The sequence below is a fragment of the Pollachius pollachius genome (genome assembly GCF_949987615.1).
Source record: "Pollachius pollachius genome assembly, chromosome: 3".
NCBI classification, from domain to species: Eukaryota; Metazoa; Chordata; class Actinopteri; order Gadiformes; family Gadidae; genus Pollachius; species Pollachius pollachius.
In genome coordinates this window covers 19,735,429-19,750,452 of record NC_136936.1, presented here as the reverse complement: position 1 = coordinate 19,750,452, position 15,024 = coordinate 19,735,429, and the positions used below count along the sequence as shown (strand labels likewise).

Here is a 15,024-nt window from a genome sequence, read left to right as displayed (position 1 = left end):
ATCAACATTTTTATTGTTTTTCTTTTTCAAATGGAACGGGGGGGGTTACAGACATATCAAAAGTCATATGTTAAATTAAGGTAGAAAATAAAAAGAAAGAAGAAAAAATATCAGGTTGGTAAGACAATACGTACAGCAACAGAAACATGTTCAGCAGGTAAATCACAACAAAGACTGTCTAGTTGTTGTTGTCCCTAGCCCAAGAGATTATTTTGGATGAGAAAGAGTACCAAGCTTGAACAGTCACTGGTCGTGCCTTATTAAGTCGGGCAGTTGTATGTTCAAGATTGACAATGTTGAGCAGGCTATGGATCCAGAATGACTTCATACACATATCTGGAGTAAACCATTTTTTCAAAATTGTTTTCTTTGCAGAGGTAAACCCTGCAAATAGCATTTTGAGCTGAATTCGCTTTAGATTTATATCAGAATTATCATTAAGCAGACAAAAAACAGGATTAGGAACAGAAAAAGGTCAAGTTTCTTTTGATTGATCTATTGATTGATCAATTATTGATCACAGGTGAGGCTGTAATCTAGGATTGGGTGCATCAGATGACAAGGCGACAAGACTTTTGTCTTTGCAAAAACTGACTCAGTCGGCTTTACCAAGCTGTGAACGTTAGAATGTTTTTCAGCAGTTTTGTTTGGCACCAAAACATTATTTCAAAAGCTGTTGGGGTTGAAATTAACCATTTCTTGTAAAAAAAATTGATTAGACATATATTTGAGGTCAACTTGTACCCAAGCGACAAGACTTTTGTCAGGGACTGTAGTACTTATAAAGAGGTTCTGTGTTAGAACAACTGATTCACCTCCACTTGGGGTCAGGTGACACAGCTCAACGATGCCCCCTAGTGTCTCCCCATCACACGTTTCCCAAGACACTGTTTCACAGAACACCTGCCCACCTAACACGGTGACCGACACAACCACACTATAATTAAACATCACGTTGTTACAATAGAGCGGCTATGTCATGCCCTATGTTGTTGTCCGTGTCCGCCAGAAGTTAGTGAGCAATCCACTCAGCTTCCAACGTGTCCATGGCGACGTAAAGTAAGGCAGCTGACGCGTCTCTCTGATGTGTCGACCAGGTACTTTGCCAATGAGCCGTTCGCCGACCTGCACCGTGTGGAGGGGCTGCGGGGCGTTTTCGTCGCCACGCTCATCAACGGCTCGGCCAGCGAGGACAACATGCGCTCGGTCATCACCTTCGACAAGGGGGGCACCTGGGAGCTGCTGCAGCCCCCCGCTACCGACAGCCAGGGGGGGCGCATCGACTGCCAGGTAGACCACACGCCTTCATCACAGACACCCTGTAACATAGACTGTGCCACTCTTCTATTTTTTTGTTATTTTGGGTTTTAATCTTTTAGATTATTATTGTTCTGGCAAATGATAGGTAATTATCTACTTCAGTTTTACTGAAGGAGCATTATGTTCATTTCTTAATTAATGTTTGCGTTAAGCGATCAGGCCAATTATTTAGTCAGATACAAGTCCACTCCAAAGAGGTCCAGGGACTTGAACCTGGCCCGCTGGCTCACAGGACCGATGTTCTCCTCTCTCTCCCTCTCCAGCTGTCTAAGGGCTGCTCCCTGCACCTGGCCCAGCGCTGGAGCCAGCTGCTCAACATGCAGCTGAGGCGGATGGCCATCCTATCTAAAGAGTCGGCCCCAGGGCTCATCCTGGCTACAGGTGAGCCAGAAGCCACCCTGTCTATGAGTAACTCAACCATTGATAAAAACAGTGTTCAACAAACAATACGATGGCGATCCATTGCTGAAACACATCATGTTGTCAGTTGGCCGATACTCTGCCTCACTGTGACAAAGAGTATTTTGAGGGGAGCCTGTCGAGAGGTCTTTTTAATAGTAATTAGTCCGTAGAAGCTTGGCTGGATAATGTGCCATTAGCTTTTTGCAAGAGCTTCTTTTGAAATTCAATTCAATTCAATTTTATTTGTATAGCCCTTAATCACCATTACAGTCTCAAAGGGCTTAACAGGTCAAATATTTATGACATCCCCCTTTACCCAAGCCCCCACAAGGCCAAGAAAAAACTCCCTTGAAACTCCCCGTGTGACGCCGCAGACGCAACTTCCGGGTAGCCGGCTTGGTTTGTTTGGTTTGGTTAGCAGGACGCTTAGCGTCGACCTACTATCTCGTTTTGTATCTATTTTCCGGTATTTATATCTGCGACCTGTTCTGCATACTCTGTATTGTATTCGCTGTTTCCTCGTTGGAAATGAATCCAGTAGCCTTGCAACTGGAGCTGAAAGTCTATTCAAGGCTTAGCAAGCAACTCATTGCTAACCCAAAATGAATTCCAGAATTAAATCTGAAAATGTTAAGGTGTGATGTGTAATTTATAGTGCTAGAGATATCAATCAAAACAATAACCAAAGATGTGGTTTGATGATGTAGTGAAGGAGCCTCGGACCACCACTGCCACCAGTGACGATACGTAAATTTAACTTCCTAAGTTACCATTAGATGGGTCAACCATGCAGCTGTAGATAACGTAACATGGTTAAATCGTGGGGCAGCACAGCGATCCTAAGGAAAGTGTAGTTCAGTGTTAATTGAAGGTTTGAGTGAAGGAGAGTTCAGATGACGATGGGGACATTTCCTGCAACAGCGAAATTCAAGAGCGACGCTTCTCCTTGGGCCGGTCTTGGTTGGACACATTAACAAACACATAAACAAATCAGGTGAAAGGTCAACAAAAAGTGGCATTTCTCTTTAGGGATCCTTTCATAATGTTAAAGTGTTATCTAAGCCTGTTAGTAGCACCCTCTAAAGCACTTTTAGAGGCTGGACATGACAGGCATGTCGCCCAGAAGGATTTCATTGCAGCCAATTTTTTTAGGATTATGGCTGAAAGCTTCTCGCTCACTACTGGACCAATCTCAATTTGGACTCAGGATGCAGTAAACAAGTGTTTTGAATAAATGTACTTCTCTGCCTTGTATCCTCATAAAGAGTGTAAACTTATGTCCCCATACTTATTGTGGGGGTCACATAGCCTTTTGTTTGACCACCTTACCCCTCTTCCGTCCAGGTTCGGTGGGCAGGAGCCTCGCCAACAAGCCTAATGTGTACGTGTCGAGCAGCGCGGGAGCCAGATGGAGAGAGGTCAGTGATCTGATGTTTCAAACGATACACAGCAACTGCTAAATGTTTCACTTTATACCTGATGTGCTGACCTTTCTTGCTTTTTGCTGCTAAGATTTCATGATTATTTTAACTTCAAAGTACACTTGAAGTGAGACCATAGGGCCTGAGGCATATGACTACGTGGTTGACGCCAAAGGTTTATGAACTCCTAAAGGATGTACTAAACATAATACAGTAGCACCAAATTGATAGCCGCTGGGGAATGGAATGTTATCCAATAAAACCATGAATAAAATCGTTTGAGTATTGAAGTTACTAAAGGGTAAAGGGTCGCGTTGACAAACAAAAGCATAATGTAATTGGACAAAGAGTCAAGCTCTGATGATAAGATGATGTCTAAGATGTCACGTGTACCCCAGGCGCTGACCGGCCCTCACTTCTACACCTGGGGTGACCACGGTGGGCTGCTGCTGGCCATCCCCCAGGGAGGATCCGCCACGCACCTCAGGTAAGGCCCTCCTCTGTCAGGCCTAGACTCAAAGATAAAACCCATTGAAGGACCGAGCGAGCAACCATTTCTATTGGCAGATCCTTTAAACCGAGTAGTCGACAGATTTGTGTCTGGACTTGTAGTGCTATTGCATCAACCTTCCCAAAAATTACATTTTCCATGACAGTGTAAATCCAAAGGCATATGGCAATGTTGGGTTGGACGGTATAAGGCAACCGACTTCAGTCTGATAAAGTGAGCGTAGTGTAACTTTGCACACCAATTGCTTTGCCATATGGAAATGGTTTGATTCTGTTCTATTGGGCATCAGTTAACCGAAGTATGCGCTGTATGCTTTGAGCTTTCAAAATTGGGTTTGACCGTTGAGGATCTGATGTAAACCCAATCCGTGAGCATGCTAACATGCTAATGCCACCGAGGCTAATGAGCGAGCACGCTGAGGTTCAAGTCCCTGGGCCGCTTTGAAGTGGATTTGCCATTAATTGCATAACAGGGCTGATGTTTAGTTTGATTCTGAGTTATAGCCCCCCCTGTCGCCAAAGAGGTCTTTGACCTCTAATTAAAAAAGATCATATTCGTAGGAATAGTGAAATGTTAAATGCCCTATTTTCTGGCATTATAACCCCAAACCGGAGGAGCTGATAATTACCGAGAATGAGGTGGAAGAATACAAAACAATAAGACGCATGATTACAATAGTGTGGCTCGCTAGCCACCACACTAATGATGTAGACAACGTGTACGTATCCCTCCCGGTCTGAGCCAGGTTCAGCACCAACGAAGGAGAGACCTGGACCGACTTCCAGTTCTCCGAGCGGGAGGTGTATGTCTACCAGCTGCTGACGGAGCCGGGCGAGAAGAGCACCATCTTCACGATCTTCGGCTCCTACGCCGACCAGAGACACAGCTGGCTGATCCTGCAGCTCAACGCCTCCGACGTGCTGGGTGAGAGTCCTGGACAGAAATGGTTCGGTGTAGGCAATGACCGAGTAGCCAGCCGATGAAGGCCAGTGGCCCGTGCTCCACTGAGCAAGTGCCAAAGCCAGTGCTTAACCGCAGTCCTGTGTGTTCCTATGTGTCAGGCGTACCGTGCGCCCCTCTGAGTTCCCCTGTGAAACCCCCCCCCCCCTTTTTGTTCCCCCCTCTGTGAGTTCCTCCCCTGCGAGCCCCTAGTGAGTTCCCCCCCTGTGAGTACTTCCCCTGTGAGTGAGTTCCCCTGTGACAGGGTTTCCGCGGGGTTGTTAAAGGTATTAAAAGGAAGTAAATGAAACTAGCCCAAATTAAGGCCATTAAAAAGTATTAAAAGTAATAAATGTCATCTGACAAGGTTTTAAATTTCCAACAAGGCCTATGAGTTTTTCAATTGGTGTAATATACGTGCAGGCCTATCTCCTAAAATTACTAAAACTTGCGTGGATTTTTTTTTATGTTGTGAGTAGGACCTGAGCGATAACAATGATGTCACGTTGTGCGTGCGCTGAAACAAACTGGATATACCCGGCTGGCTTAGTTATACCCACTTTGCGAGTTCGCGTCTGTTAGTTCAAAGTCATTTGAAAGACAATAATGGGGAAATGCATATTTTCGGACCTGGAGGAATCAATCTTTAAAGAATGATCACAAAAAGAACATTTGTTTGACCGGTTGCCATGGTTATCTCCGTGTGGTTAATTTGCAGTTGCGGTGTTAATTAGCGATGTTGTCAGCTTACTGTTACATTAAACTGTAATCAGACAACGCGGTTATATGCTACAGACCCTATAGTATCTGTGGTATAAAGGCTGGGACGAATTTCGAATTATAAATATGTACAATCCAACGTTAGCTCTCTGTCTCATAGCTCAGCTGACTAAAATACCTCCTGTTGCCAAGTCGTAGCTAAGGTCCGTCCTATTTATGTGAAAAACTGTATATTTGGATTGTAAAATGCATGAAAATATAAATGACTGATCTTAATTCCTTTTCTTTGGCAAGTGACCATGGTATAACTGGGGTAATGCCCTTCTAGGTGTCAAAAACATGTTTGATCGATCGACTACTTTTTGAGGGAGATTAACTCAGAGTATACATTTAATAAGCATGCAATACGAATAAGGAAAAGCAAGAAGTAGAATCAATGGGATAATCAGTCTTATTAAAACGGTTTGTGCAACCAACCGCACAACAAGACATGATTGCGGCTCTTGTCGCTCTCGTCTCTTTATGCATATGACATGCTCGTAGAGCGGGGAGGGACGTAGACTGATAATTCCCCTATAGAAAGTACACTGGTGTGAATTTGCGCTACGGTATACCGTGAGACCGGTAGACAGCCGCGTTTACATGGATCCGATTAGAAGTGGAAGAACAGCTCAATCGGAATAAAAAAAAAAGATCATATATACGGCTCAATCGGAATACAATTCTCTGATCTGAATATTATTCCATGCGGAATAGAAGAGGTGGTGTAGTCCGCTATAATCGACATGTATACACTTATTCCGATTGGTTTGGGGTGGGTGCGGCTACTTTTTAACTTGGAGAGATGGCATCAGCAGCTGCTGTATTTCCCGATTGGTCAGTCGGTACTTTCATGCATACCGAACTTGACCACTGTAAAGGAAAGTGGATCTTTTGCCTGTTTCACGTCTTTCTTCGCACCCCGTAAGTAGTCCGGTTTATCAACCCCAGCGCGTCCGGTTTCTAAGCGACGTCAACGTCTTTGGCAGACTTTTTCTCTGCTGTTTTGGCAAGGAGCCGTGTAATAATGTATAGAACGTTGCCGGTCATTAACGAAAATAATACCCTTCAGGGCGAAGCAAGACACCTCCGCTTCGCATCGCGGTCCGGTTCGCCCTGTCTGGGCTTATTTACCCGATAATGACCGGCGTTCTGTACTATAACATTATCCCTTACATGCATGGGCGTAGCGGACGCGGGGTACGCGGGGGACATTCCCCTGCACTTTTTCCCGTATCTGTGCCCTCTGTCCCCCGCACTTTGTACAGGCATTACAACCATTCAATTCATTTTTAACACGTGTTAGCGCGTTTTTCCGAGCCGCCTTTGAGCGCACCATGAGCAGGCAGAGCCAGGTGGCAAACACCGCTGCCGTGTTGTGATTTCAATCACACAGACGTTGATTTAGATCTGTTTCAAGCATGTTTAGCAAACCAGCAGCCAAGAGGTAAAAAACTTAACCTTGTTTTTTCCAAACAAACCGTGTAAGTCGAGTAATGCTGTTGCATGTTGTTTAGCTAAATGATGACTGACTAATAGATGTCAATATATCAAGTTAAGCTAGTTAACAATTTTTAACTGTTACCTACGTTAAATCGCTTACTAGGTGCAGAGGTGATAGTAACTAGTTACATTTACTCTGTTACATTTACTTGAGTAATTTTTTGGATAAATTGTACTCTTAAGAGTTGTTTTACTGCAAACTGCTTTTTTACTTATATTATTCTAAAGCAAGGGGTGTCAAACTCATTTTGGTTCAGGGGCCACATACAGCCCATCTGATCTCAAGTGGGCCGGACCAGTAAAATAATCATGGATCACAAGGATCTATATTAGCACAACACATTTATTCACAGATAGGCCAATGGAATTGAAATAAAATGCATTTCACATTTATTATCAACTGCTTTATTTTTATAGAGTTGAGTGAATACATTTTTACATCTGAACACCTGAACCAACTCACCACACTAAACAAACTCAAGTGGGAGCTATGAAGAAAGCTATCATACTGCCTTGAAAAAGTAAATGTGCACATATAAATAAAATAAACAAACATAAAAGTTATAGCAGTGCATGGACAATGAGATTAGGCTACATCAGATCAAACTGTTTTGTAGGCTACTGAAGCTGAGAATGATATACTGCACAATATTCATTGTCTTTTAACATGAAACCTGAGTACTTATTTTCAAAGATCTGTATTCATCAGAGTGCAAACATTTCTGAAAGAGCATCACAAGAATTAGGCCCAGGCCTACTTGCTGATTAACTTTTTTTTTCTCACTGCAGTGAGATGCCAAGTTTCAGGAGCTGCTGGCTCCTGAAACTTGGCATCGTTTAGCCTTTACGAGCGCATCAATATCAGGTGTCAAATCTTGAGTGGGAGCACATTTCACAATGTCATTCAAGTGTGTGTTTGTTTACCTTGAGCGGTGTTTGTTTTATTCAGGTTCATTACAGAGAACACCTGTTCACAAAGATAGGTAGTCCCAAACATGGATAAAACCTTTGCAGCCTGGGATGTTAATTTGGGGTTCCCTGGCAAGAGATATTGAGAAAATGTGTCCAAGCCCACAGACGCAAATTTCTCCTTCATATTGGTATCACACTGCAAGTCAATTATCTCGAGTTGGATGTCAGCTGGCATGTCAGAAGGCTTGACTGTAAATGGCGGTTGAAAAACGGCAAATTCCTTCTGTAGTTCACTGAAGACCTGAAACCTCCTCTCGATGAAGCAATCCTGTTATCTTGTCTTTGTATTGTTTCATATCAGCATTACGTCTGGTCGAACGCACAGCAGTTAGACATGGGAAATGGGCGGTGTCACCACAAGATGGCTGCGTCTCCCAGAGTGACAGGTTTAACTTGAATGAGCGGATGCTGTCATTATACTGAGTGACTATTTTTCTGCGGCGTATGCTTGCACTATCTCGTGAGCAATAAGGTAGCTGGCTTTCACTGCTGCATCACCGACTTTCTCTTATTTTCTTATTTGTCCTTTCAAATGGTGATAATTTTCTCTATGATGAGTCTCATAGTGGCGCCGGATATTATATTCTTTGAGCACTGAAACTTGCTGATTACATACCAAGCACACTGCTTTTGTATTCACCTCTGTGAATAAATAATTCTCAGTCCATTTTTCCTGGAAAACTGCACTCTGAATCCACTTTTCTTCTTTTTGACAAAGACATTTTGGTAATGGGGATGTCACCCTTGATAACTTCTCAATTGTGGTGAAACAAGGACAAGTGTGGAATTTCTTCCTTTTTTTTAATCTTGGCTGCCCCCTAGCGGCTGGAGTGAGCTTTTTGGTTATTTCTTTTAAAAATCATAACTCACCACAGGAATGGGCTAGAGACTTACTCTTTTTTTTGACATACTCAGAAATTTATGATCAAATCTCGCGGGCCGGGGCCATATGTTTGACACCCCTGTTCTAAAGTAACAATACTCCTACTTGACTACAAGTTTTGGCTACTCTACCACCTAGGAATAAACCCACTCCTCGCATTTCTGCACAGAACTTGTGCTCACTATTGTTTTGCACATATTTTTTTTAATCTTCATACAATAGAAAGAGCAGGGTCAGGGAGGAGACAGTGGACCAAAGTGCAGCAGCAGCATGAATGAACAGGTAGGGTCTACACAGCAGGTGAGGAGAAATTATAACCAAAGTCCTTAGAACGTCTCTGTTATAACTGGCTGAGAGAAAATATTGATAGCATAAAAGGGACTTTGAGGTTAAACTCGACAACAATTTCACTACTACTTCTGTATTCCTAATCCTATTTCAAAATGTTGCTTTCCACATATTTTTAAATCTTTATTGCCACAATAGAAAGAGCAGGGTGAGAGAGGAGACAGTGGACCAGAGGCCAGCAAGGATGATCATGCAGCGTCACAGGTGAGAAGAGAATATAACTAGCTGAGAAAAAATAAAGATGGCATAAAGTGACTTTGCGATTCATTTCCACTATTCATAAGTTTTGCTTTACACATTTATTATCTATATCATTGCAGGAGAAATTATAACTGGCTAAGGAAATGTCTATAGGATAAGAGTGACTCTAAGATTAGCATTTCCACAGCTATTTCTGAACTAGCCTTATTTATACTCTAAAATGTTATTGTCTGTGTTGCAATAGGTAGCACAGGGAGAAGGTCATGTCTCAGGGGAGAGACCAGGCTGCAGCATTGACAGTCAGGGAGAGGCTTCAGACAGAGATACAACAGAGGAGGGATCTTCTGTGGCCACTTTAAAACCCCATCAGCCAGATCCTAAGACCATTGTGTCTCAGAAGTTGGCAGATAAAACTAAGATTTCGGACACAATGGTATCAGGACTTCCCTTGGCTTCATTTCATCCCAGGTGCTGAAGGAGCATTGTGCTTTTACTTTTGCAAATGGACTTCATTTTCATTGACTGGCCAAACAGTACTCCCAATTCATGAGCCCACTGCAAAGAGTCACGAACAATAGAAGACACTGTGCAGGCATGCTGTGTGAATAGGTTCACACAATGGCCCCGCAATGTATCACAATGAACCCCGCTTATGATCAGGAAACTTGAAAAAGTACTCTTAACAGGAGTGACAGACGATGATGTTTTGCTGCAATACCCAGAAGTGTACAGACCTTCTCTTCAAGTGCAATTAGCAATGTTCAAGTCCAAGTATGACTTTCAGTCAAGCAGTGAAGCTGCTACCATTCTGCAAGGAATGTTGCCAGAAGTCAGGGGTCTCTTTGAACAAGTAGAAATACTTGTGCTGTTGCTTCTTACTGTGCTTGCCTCCTCCGCTGAGGCTGAAAGAAGCTTCAGTGGTCTTCGGAGGTTAAAAACCTGGCTCCGAAGCACAATGACACAGTCTCGGCTCAACAGTGTTACTGTGTGTCATATCCACAAAGATAAACTCGACAAACTAAATTGGAGACAAATTGCTCAGCAATTCATTGCGGATAATGAGAGGCGCAGAATCATGTTTGGGTGCTTCACTTAGGTGAGATCAGTATACTGTGTACAGTGTACTACACATATGTTGTAGTGACTAGATCATGACTGACATGTGATACCACAATGTCTGGGGGCACCCAGTATTGCTTTCATGGAAAATGGAATGCACCTTGCAGGGAATACCAATGTTAGATTGTAAACTGATAACATTGAAATAAATGAATAATGAATGTGGCCAGATGTCACCCATTGCCAAAGGAGGGCCACAAATATTAACATCACAGTTATTTAACTGTAGAGGATAATCAACAAAGAAACTTTGTTACTTTTTATTTAATATAACCATTATTTTATTTTTATTATATCATTGTTTCTACTTGTGTCTAAAAGAAACCTAGAACTGAAAATATTATTTAGTAATATAGTTAATCAGGAGAGCCTGTAGCCTTTAATTCCCTTAGTTCAAAAGGGAAATACTGACATGGATGTTTAAAGATAAAGTTTATATTTAATTTCAAAGAGACTTTTTGTTTATTATTTATTTATTTGCAGATATTATTTGACTACTGCATTATTTGTGTTTTAAAGGCAGCAGGTATAGGTCATACCATTTGTCTTAGTCTTGATTAATTTTGCACATCTGTGCTGTCATAGTTGACGACAGCAAATGTAAAATTGCTACATCTTCATGTCGATACGTTTATTGTTGTCACTTTCACTTGTCACTTCTTGCCATTAAATTAAATTTTGTGGCTTATTACACTGTTACCTTGTCACTTCCATTCCATTTTGGTGCTGATAATTTCAAACAGGAATGGTGTTTGACAGAACTTTTCGTGTTCAGTGTTAACACTGGCTACTTACCCTGTAGATGCTCGACGGTCATTCTGTGTCAACTCAACCAGAGTTTGGCAGCTTTAGATTTTAGATTTTGACTTTAGATTTTGGTAGTATATCATTTTAAAGAACTAAAGTTGGTCCCCTGGTGCTGTGCTGTTTGTGGTTATGTGGTTCTTTAGCCACTAAGGAGAGGTGCAACTGAATGCGTGAGGATGATAAATCAATCAATAGACCTCTGAACAATTTGTCCCCCTCACTTCTGAAATGATGGCTACGCCCCTGCTTACATATATCATATAAGTCCAGACCAACATAAAGGTTGTGTGTGAGAGACATACAAACGTAAGCTTACCACTTTTGTAAATGCCATAGGCCTATATACAGTACATTCGGATTGCATGATAGGAATAGATCTATTCCGATTAGAAATCGAATCGGATCAGAAGTGTCCATGTTAACGTGGCCAGTGTTGTGTGGAAAGCGTTACTACGCGGTACTATTTCATGTAAAACCTTAACACTGTAATAACAATATTAACGAGGTAATTATAACAATATTAACGAGGTAATTCCTTTGTGAGTGAGTTCCCCTGTGAGTGAGTTCCCCTGTGAGTGAGTTCCCCTGTGAGTGAGTTCCCCTGTGAGATCCCCTATGAGCCAGTGCTTTACTGCAGGCCTGTGTGGTCTCCCCTGGGTCAGGCGTACCGTGTGCGGAGGCGGACTACAAGCGCTGGTCTCCGTCGGACGAGCGAGGGAACGACTGTCTCCTGGGCCGGCAGATGGTGTTCCGGAGGCGCACCCCGCACGCCACTTGCTTCAACGGGGAGGACTTTGACCGCCCCGTCACGGCCACCAACTGCTCCTGCCAGCGGCAGGACTACGAATGGTAACTGGCTCCTTGGCGTCGGCAAACCTAGGCATTGGTGAAAATATGCATTGATTAATCCACTTCTAAACTTTTCTTATTGAAGAGGATGCTCTGGTCAACCCTGTGGTGAAATGTTTGGAAATATAACTGTGCGTTCACACCAAACGCGACATTTGTCGCCCGTTCACGTTGTCGCCAAAGTTTTGTCGTGCCACAAATCATAATCTGTCGCTGTGCAAGTTTTGTCAGGCGAATTTGTCGCACCACAACTTTTGACCGCCAACGGTGCTTCATGCCAATTCATTCTCAACCACGGCCGAGATAACCACCATTGCATGTCTTTACCTTTTGTGGAAGAGGGAGAGACGTCGGAGGACCCGACGCAGTCGATCATAATATTGTAATGACCACTGAAGAGGCAGTGAATGAAGTATTGATTAGACAGAGATTTATTAGATAGGCCTACCTAATAAACCGTTGGAACACACAAGACCGGAAACCATAGCCACGCCGGTAAACAAACCCGAGAAGCCCAATCCCTATGAGAGCCCCCCGCGCTACGGCCATCCGGAGGCGCACAGAGCTTTTGGCCGTGATATTATATATACAATTATATTATATTATATACTATTATATATATAGAGCGCGGGGAGTCGCAAACGGCAACAATCACTTTCTCCTCCATGCTGCAGTTCACCCTGGACTGCACTGCACCGAGTTTGCCGGTTGAACGCTGATTGGCTGTTACGTTACACATGTCACTCAGTGGCCACACTGTTGAACGCTGATTGGCTGTCATCACGCGAATTTCGCGTCAAAGTTGAAATATTTCAACTTGAGCGAATTTGTCACGCCACAAATCCTTGTGAACGCGCTCGCCTGTGCAGGGCGAAAGTGTGGCGCGACAAATCAAAACTTTTCACCGGTTTTCTCTAGCGAATAATTCGCCCGATACGCGTCTCTACGTTCACTTTGTATGGGATCTTGTCGCCCCGTCGCGTTTGGTGTGAACACACAGTAATGACGGATAGCTGAAGGAGGTCATGAACCTGGGAAGCTGACAGATCTGAGCTCTGTTCCATCTGCTCTTTCATATGCGTCTGGCCCCCTGCTGTTCAGACCGATGTCCAGCAGACCTTGGACAATCACAACCCTTTGTCTTATATGGGCGGGTTTGAACAACCGAGATGGCTGCGGCTGATGTGTCTCCGATAAATCGGATTGGTTGTAGATCTGTCCAATTGAGTCCAGGCATTGTGCTCGTGACCAGGTGAAAGGGTACTTTGGAGATGGAAACTGATAGGAAAGTTTCAAGGCGAGTACGCATTAGTGTATTAGTATGGACAATATTATACTAGCAACATCAGTGTATTACTATGCATTGTATTATACTAGTACGCATTAGTGTATTAGTATGTGTTCCAGCAACTGAGTGTGTAGCGAGGCACCCATCACCAGATAGCTAAACACTTGACTGAAGTAACGCTAGGAAGCTTCAATGACAAGGCAGCATAACGTCGCTTGCACTTCCATGTCCATTTATTGAAGATGTAGCATTTCCTTATGTCCAAGTTGTACCTGATAGTATGAAACTGTAAATAAACCAATGCAAAAAGATGTTATGAAATACAGTGAAACATGAGTACAAATAATTCGTATGAACATTGATGGACTAATGTACTCACAAACAAAGCTTATCCAAGGCTTACACGGGCAGATGGAGCCGACTGAAAAGAGGGATCTTGAACCTCGCTGGCTTTACAAGAACATGGCTAACCTCTTAACTAATCAAGAGACTAACAACGTGTGACTTTAAACAACTAATGAGAACGCAAACATCCAAATGAACAGGAATAGACTCTAGGCTCTAGAACAGTCTTACAGAATGAATTCATGTAACATTAAAAGTATGCATTATATTATATAAGTACTATCAGTGTATTGTGTATTAGTATGCATTATATTATACTAGTACTTTACTAGCACTAGTCCCTTACTGTCCACTCTCTCTCCCCTCCGCCGCTCTTCTCCCCAGTGACTACGGCTTCAGGCTGAGCGAGGACCTGGCCCTGCAGGTGTGCATGCCTGACCCCGAGTTCTCTGGGAACCTGTACGCCCCCCCGGTGCCCTGCCCCGTGGGCACCACCTACAGGCGCAGCAAGGGGTAAGTCGTGTGGTGGAAGAGGGCCTGTCAACCCTGGTGTTGTAGTTCAGATGTCTGTTTGTAGTTCACCACCCGTCCAACACACCACATTCACTAACGTCTCAGCTCGCTCTCAAACCTAGACCCCTAGCACTTGTCCAGAGGAGTTAGTGAGCGGCAATGGTTAGAAAGGAGGACCAATCCCTTACAGTAAATACACTTTCTGTTGTCTAACTGTAATGTTCGCTGTCAGGATGGCCACGAGGCAACCCCTGGTTAGCATATTGACCACAGTTGCTGCTAGCTAGCATCAAGGGAGTGGTGAACCGCTGTGTTTGTTTTGCTATTTGCACTGGTGCTTTGTGAAGATCAGCATGTTACAAAAACACTTGTTTGATTCTAGCGCCACATGGCACCAGACTGGGAGAGCTCAACATTTGTTATTTTCAAATTTTCTGTCTTTTCTTCTTATACTTTTTTTTCCTTGTATCTTTGTTTCTCTCTCTCTCTCTCTCTCTGTCTCTCTCTGTATTTTTCTCTCTCTATCTATCTGTCTCTGCGTCTCTCTCTCCCTGTCTCTGCGTCTCTCTCTCCCTGTCTCTGTCTGTATGTGTGTCTCTGTCCCTGTGTGTCTCCTTCTCTGTGTCTCTCCCAGGTACAGGAAAGTGTCTGGGGACAGCTGTACGGGGGGAGACGTGGAGACCAGACTGAACGGAGAGATGCTTCCTTGTCCGGTTGGAGGTAGACCCCCCCCACCGTGGCTCAGACGTTTTACTGTCTAAAATAGAGAGAGAAAGTTCCTCCCTTCTGGCAGGGCAACGTGTTAAAGGGTTTCGATGGCAGCGGAAATAAGTATTCGCTGTGG

General features: G+C 43.5%; 1 protein-coding gene across 1 annotated transcript in view; it reads left to right on the top strand.

The window, feature by feature from the left end:
* The window catches only part of sorl1 (sortilin-related receptor, L(DLR class) A repeats containing), a gene marked incomplete at its 5' end in the record, with an annotated part of 58,563 nt that overhangs the window by 20,581 nt on the left and 22,958 nt on the right, over positions 1 to 15,024 (top strand). Inside the window, 8 exons of the mRNA XM_079733120.1 lie at positions 1,098 to 1,290; positions 1,584 to 1,701; positions 3,067 to 3,140; positions 3,542 to 3,630; positions 4,400 to 4,578; positions 11,848 to 12,034; positions 14,052 to 14,180; positions 14,815 to 14,900. Coding sequence (XP_079589246.1) covers positions 1,098 to 1,290; positions 1,584 to 1,701; positions 3,067 to 3,140; positions 3,542 to 3,630; positions 4,400 to 4,578; positions 11,848 to 12,034; positions 14,052 to 14,180; positions 14,815 to 14,900 — 1,055 coding nt within the window. The remainder of the gene's footprint in view (positions 1 to 1,097; positions 1,291 to 1,583; positions 1,702 to 3,066; positions 3,141 to 3,541; positions 3,631 to 4,399; positions 4,579 to 11,847; positions 12,035 to 14,051; positions 14,181 to 14,814; positions 14,901 to 15,024) is intronic.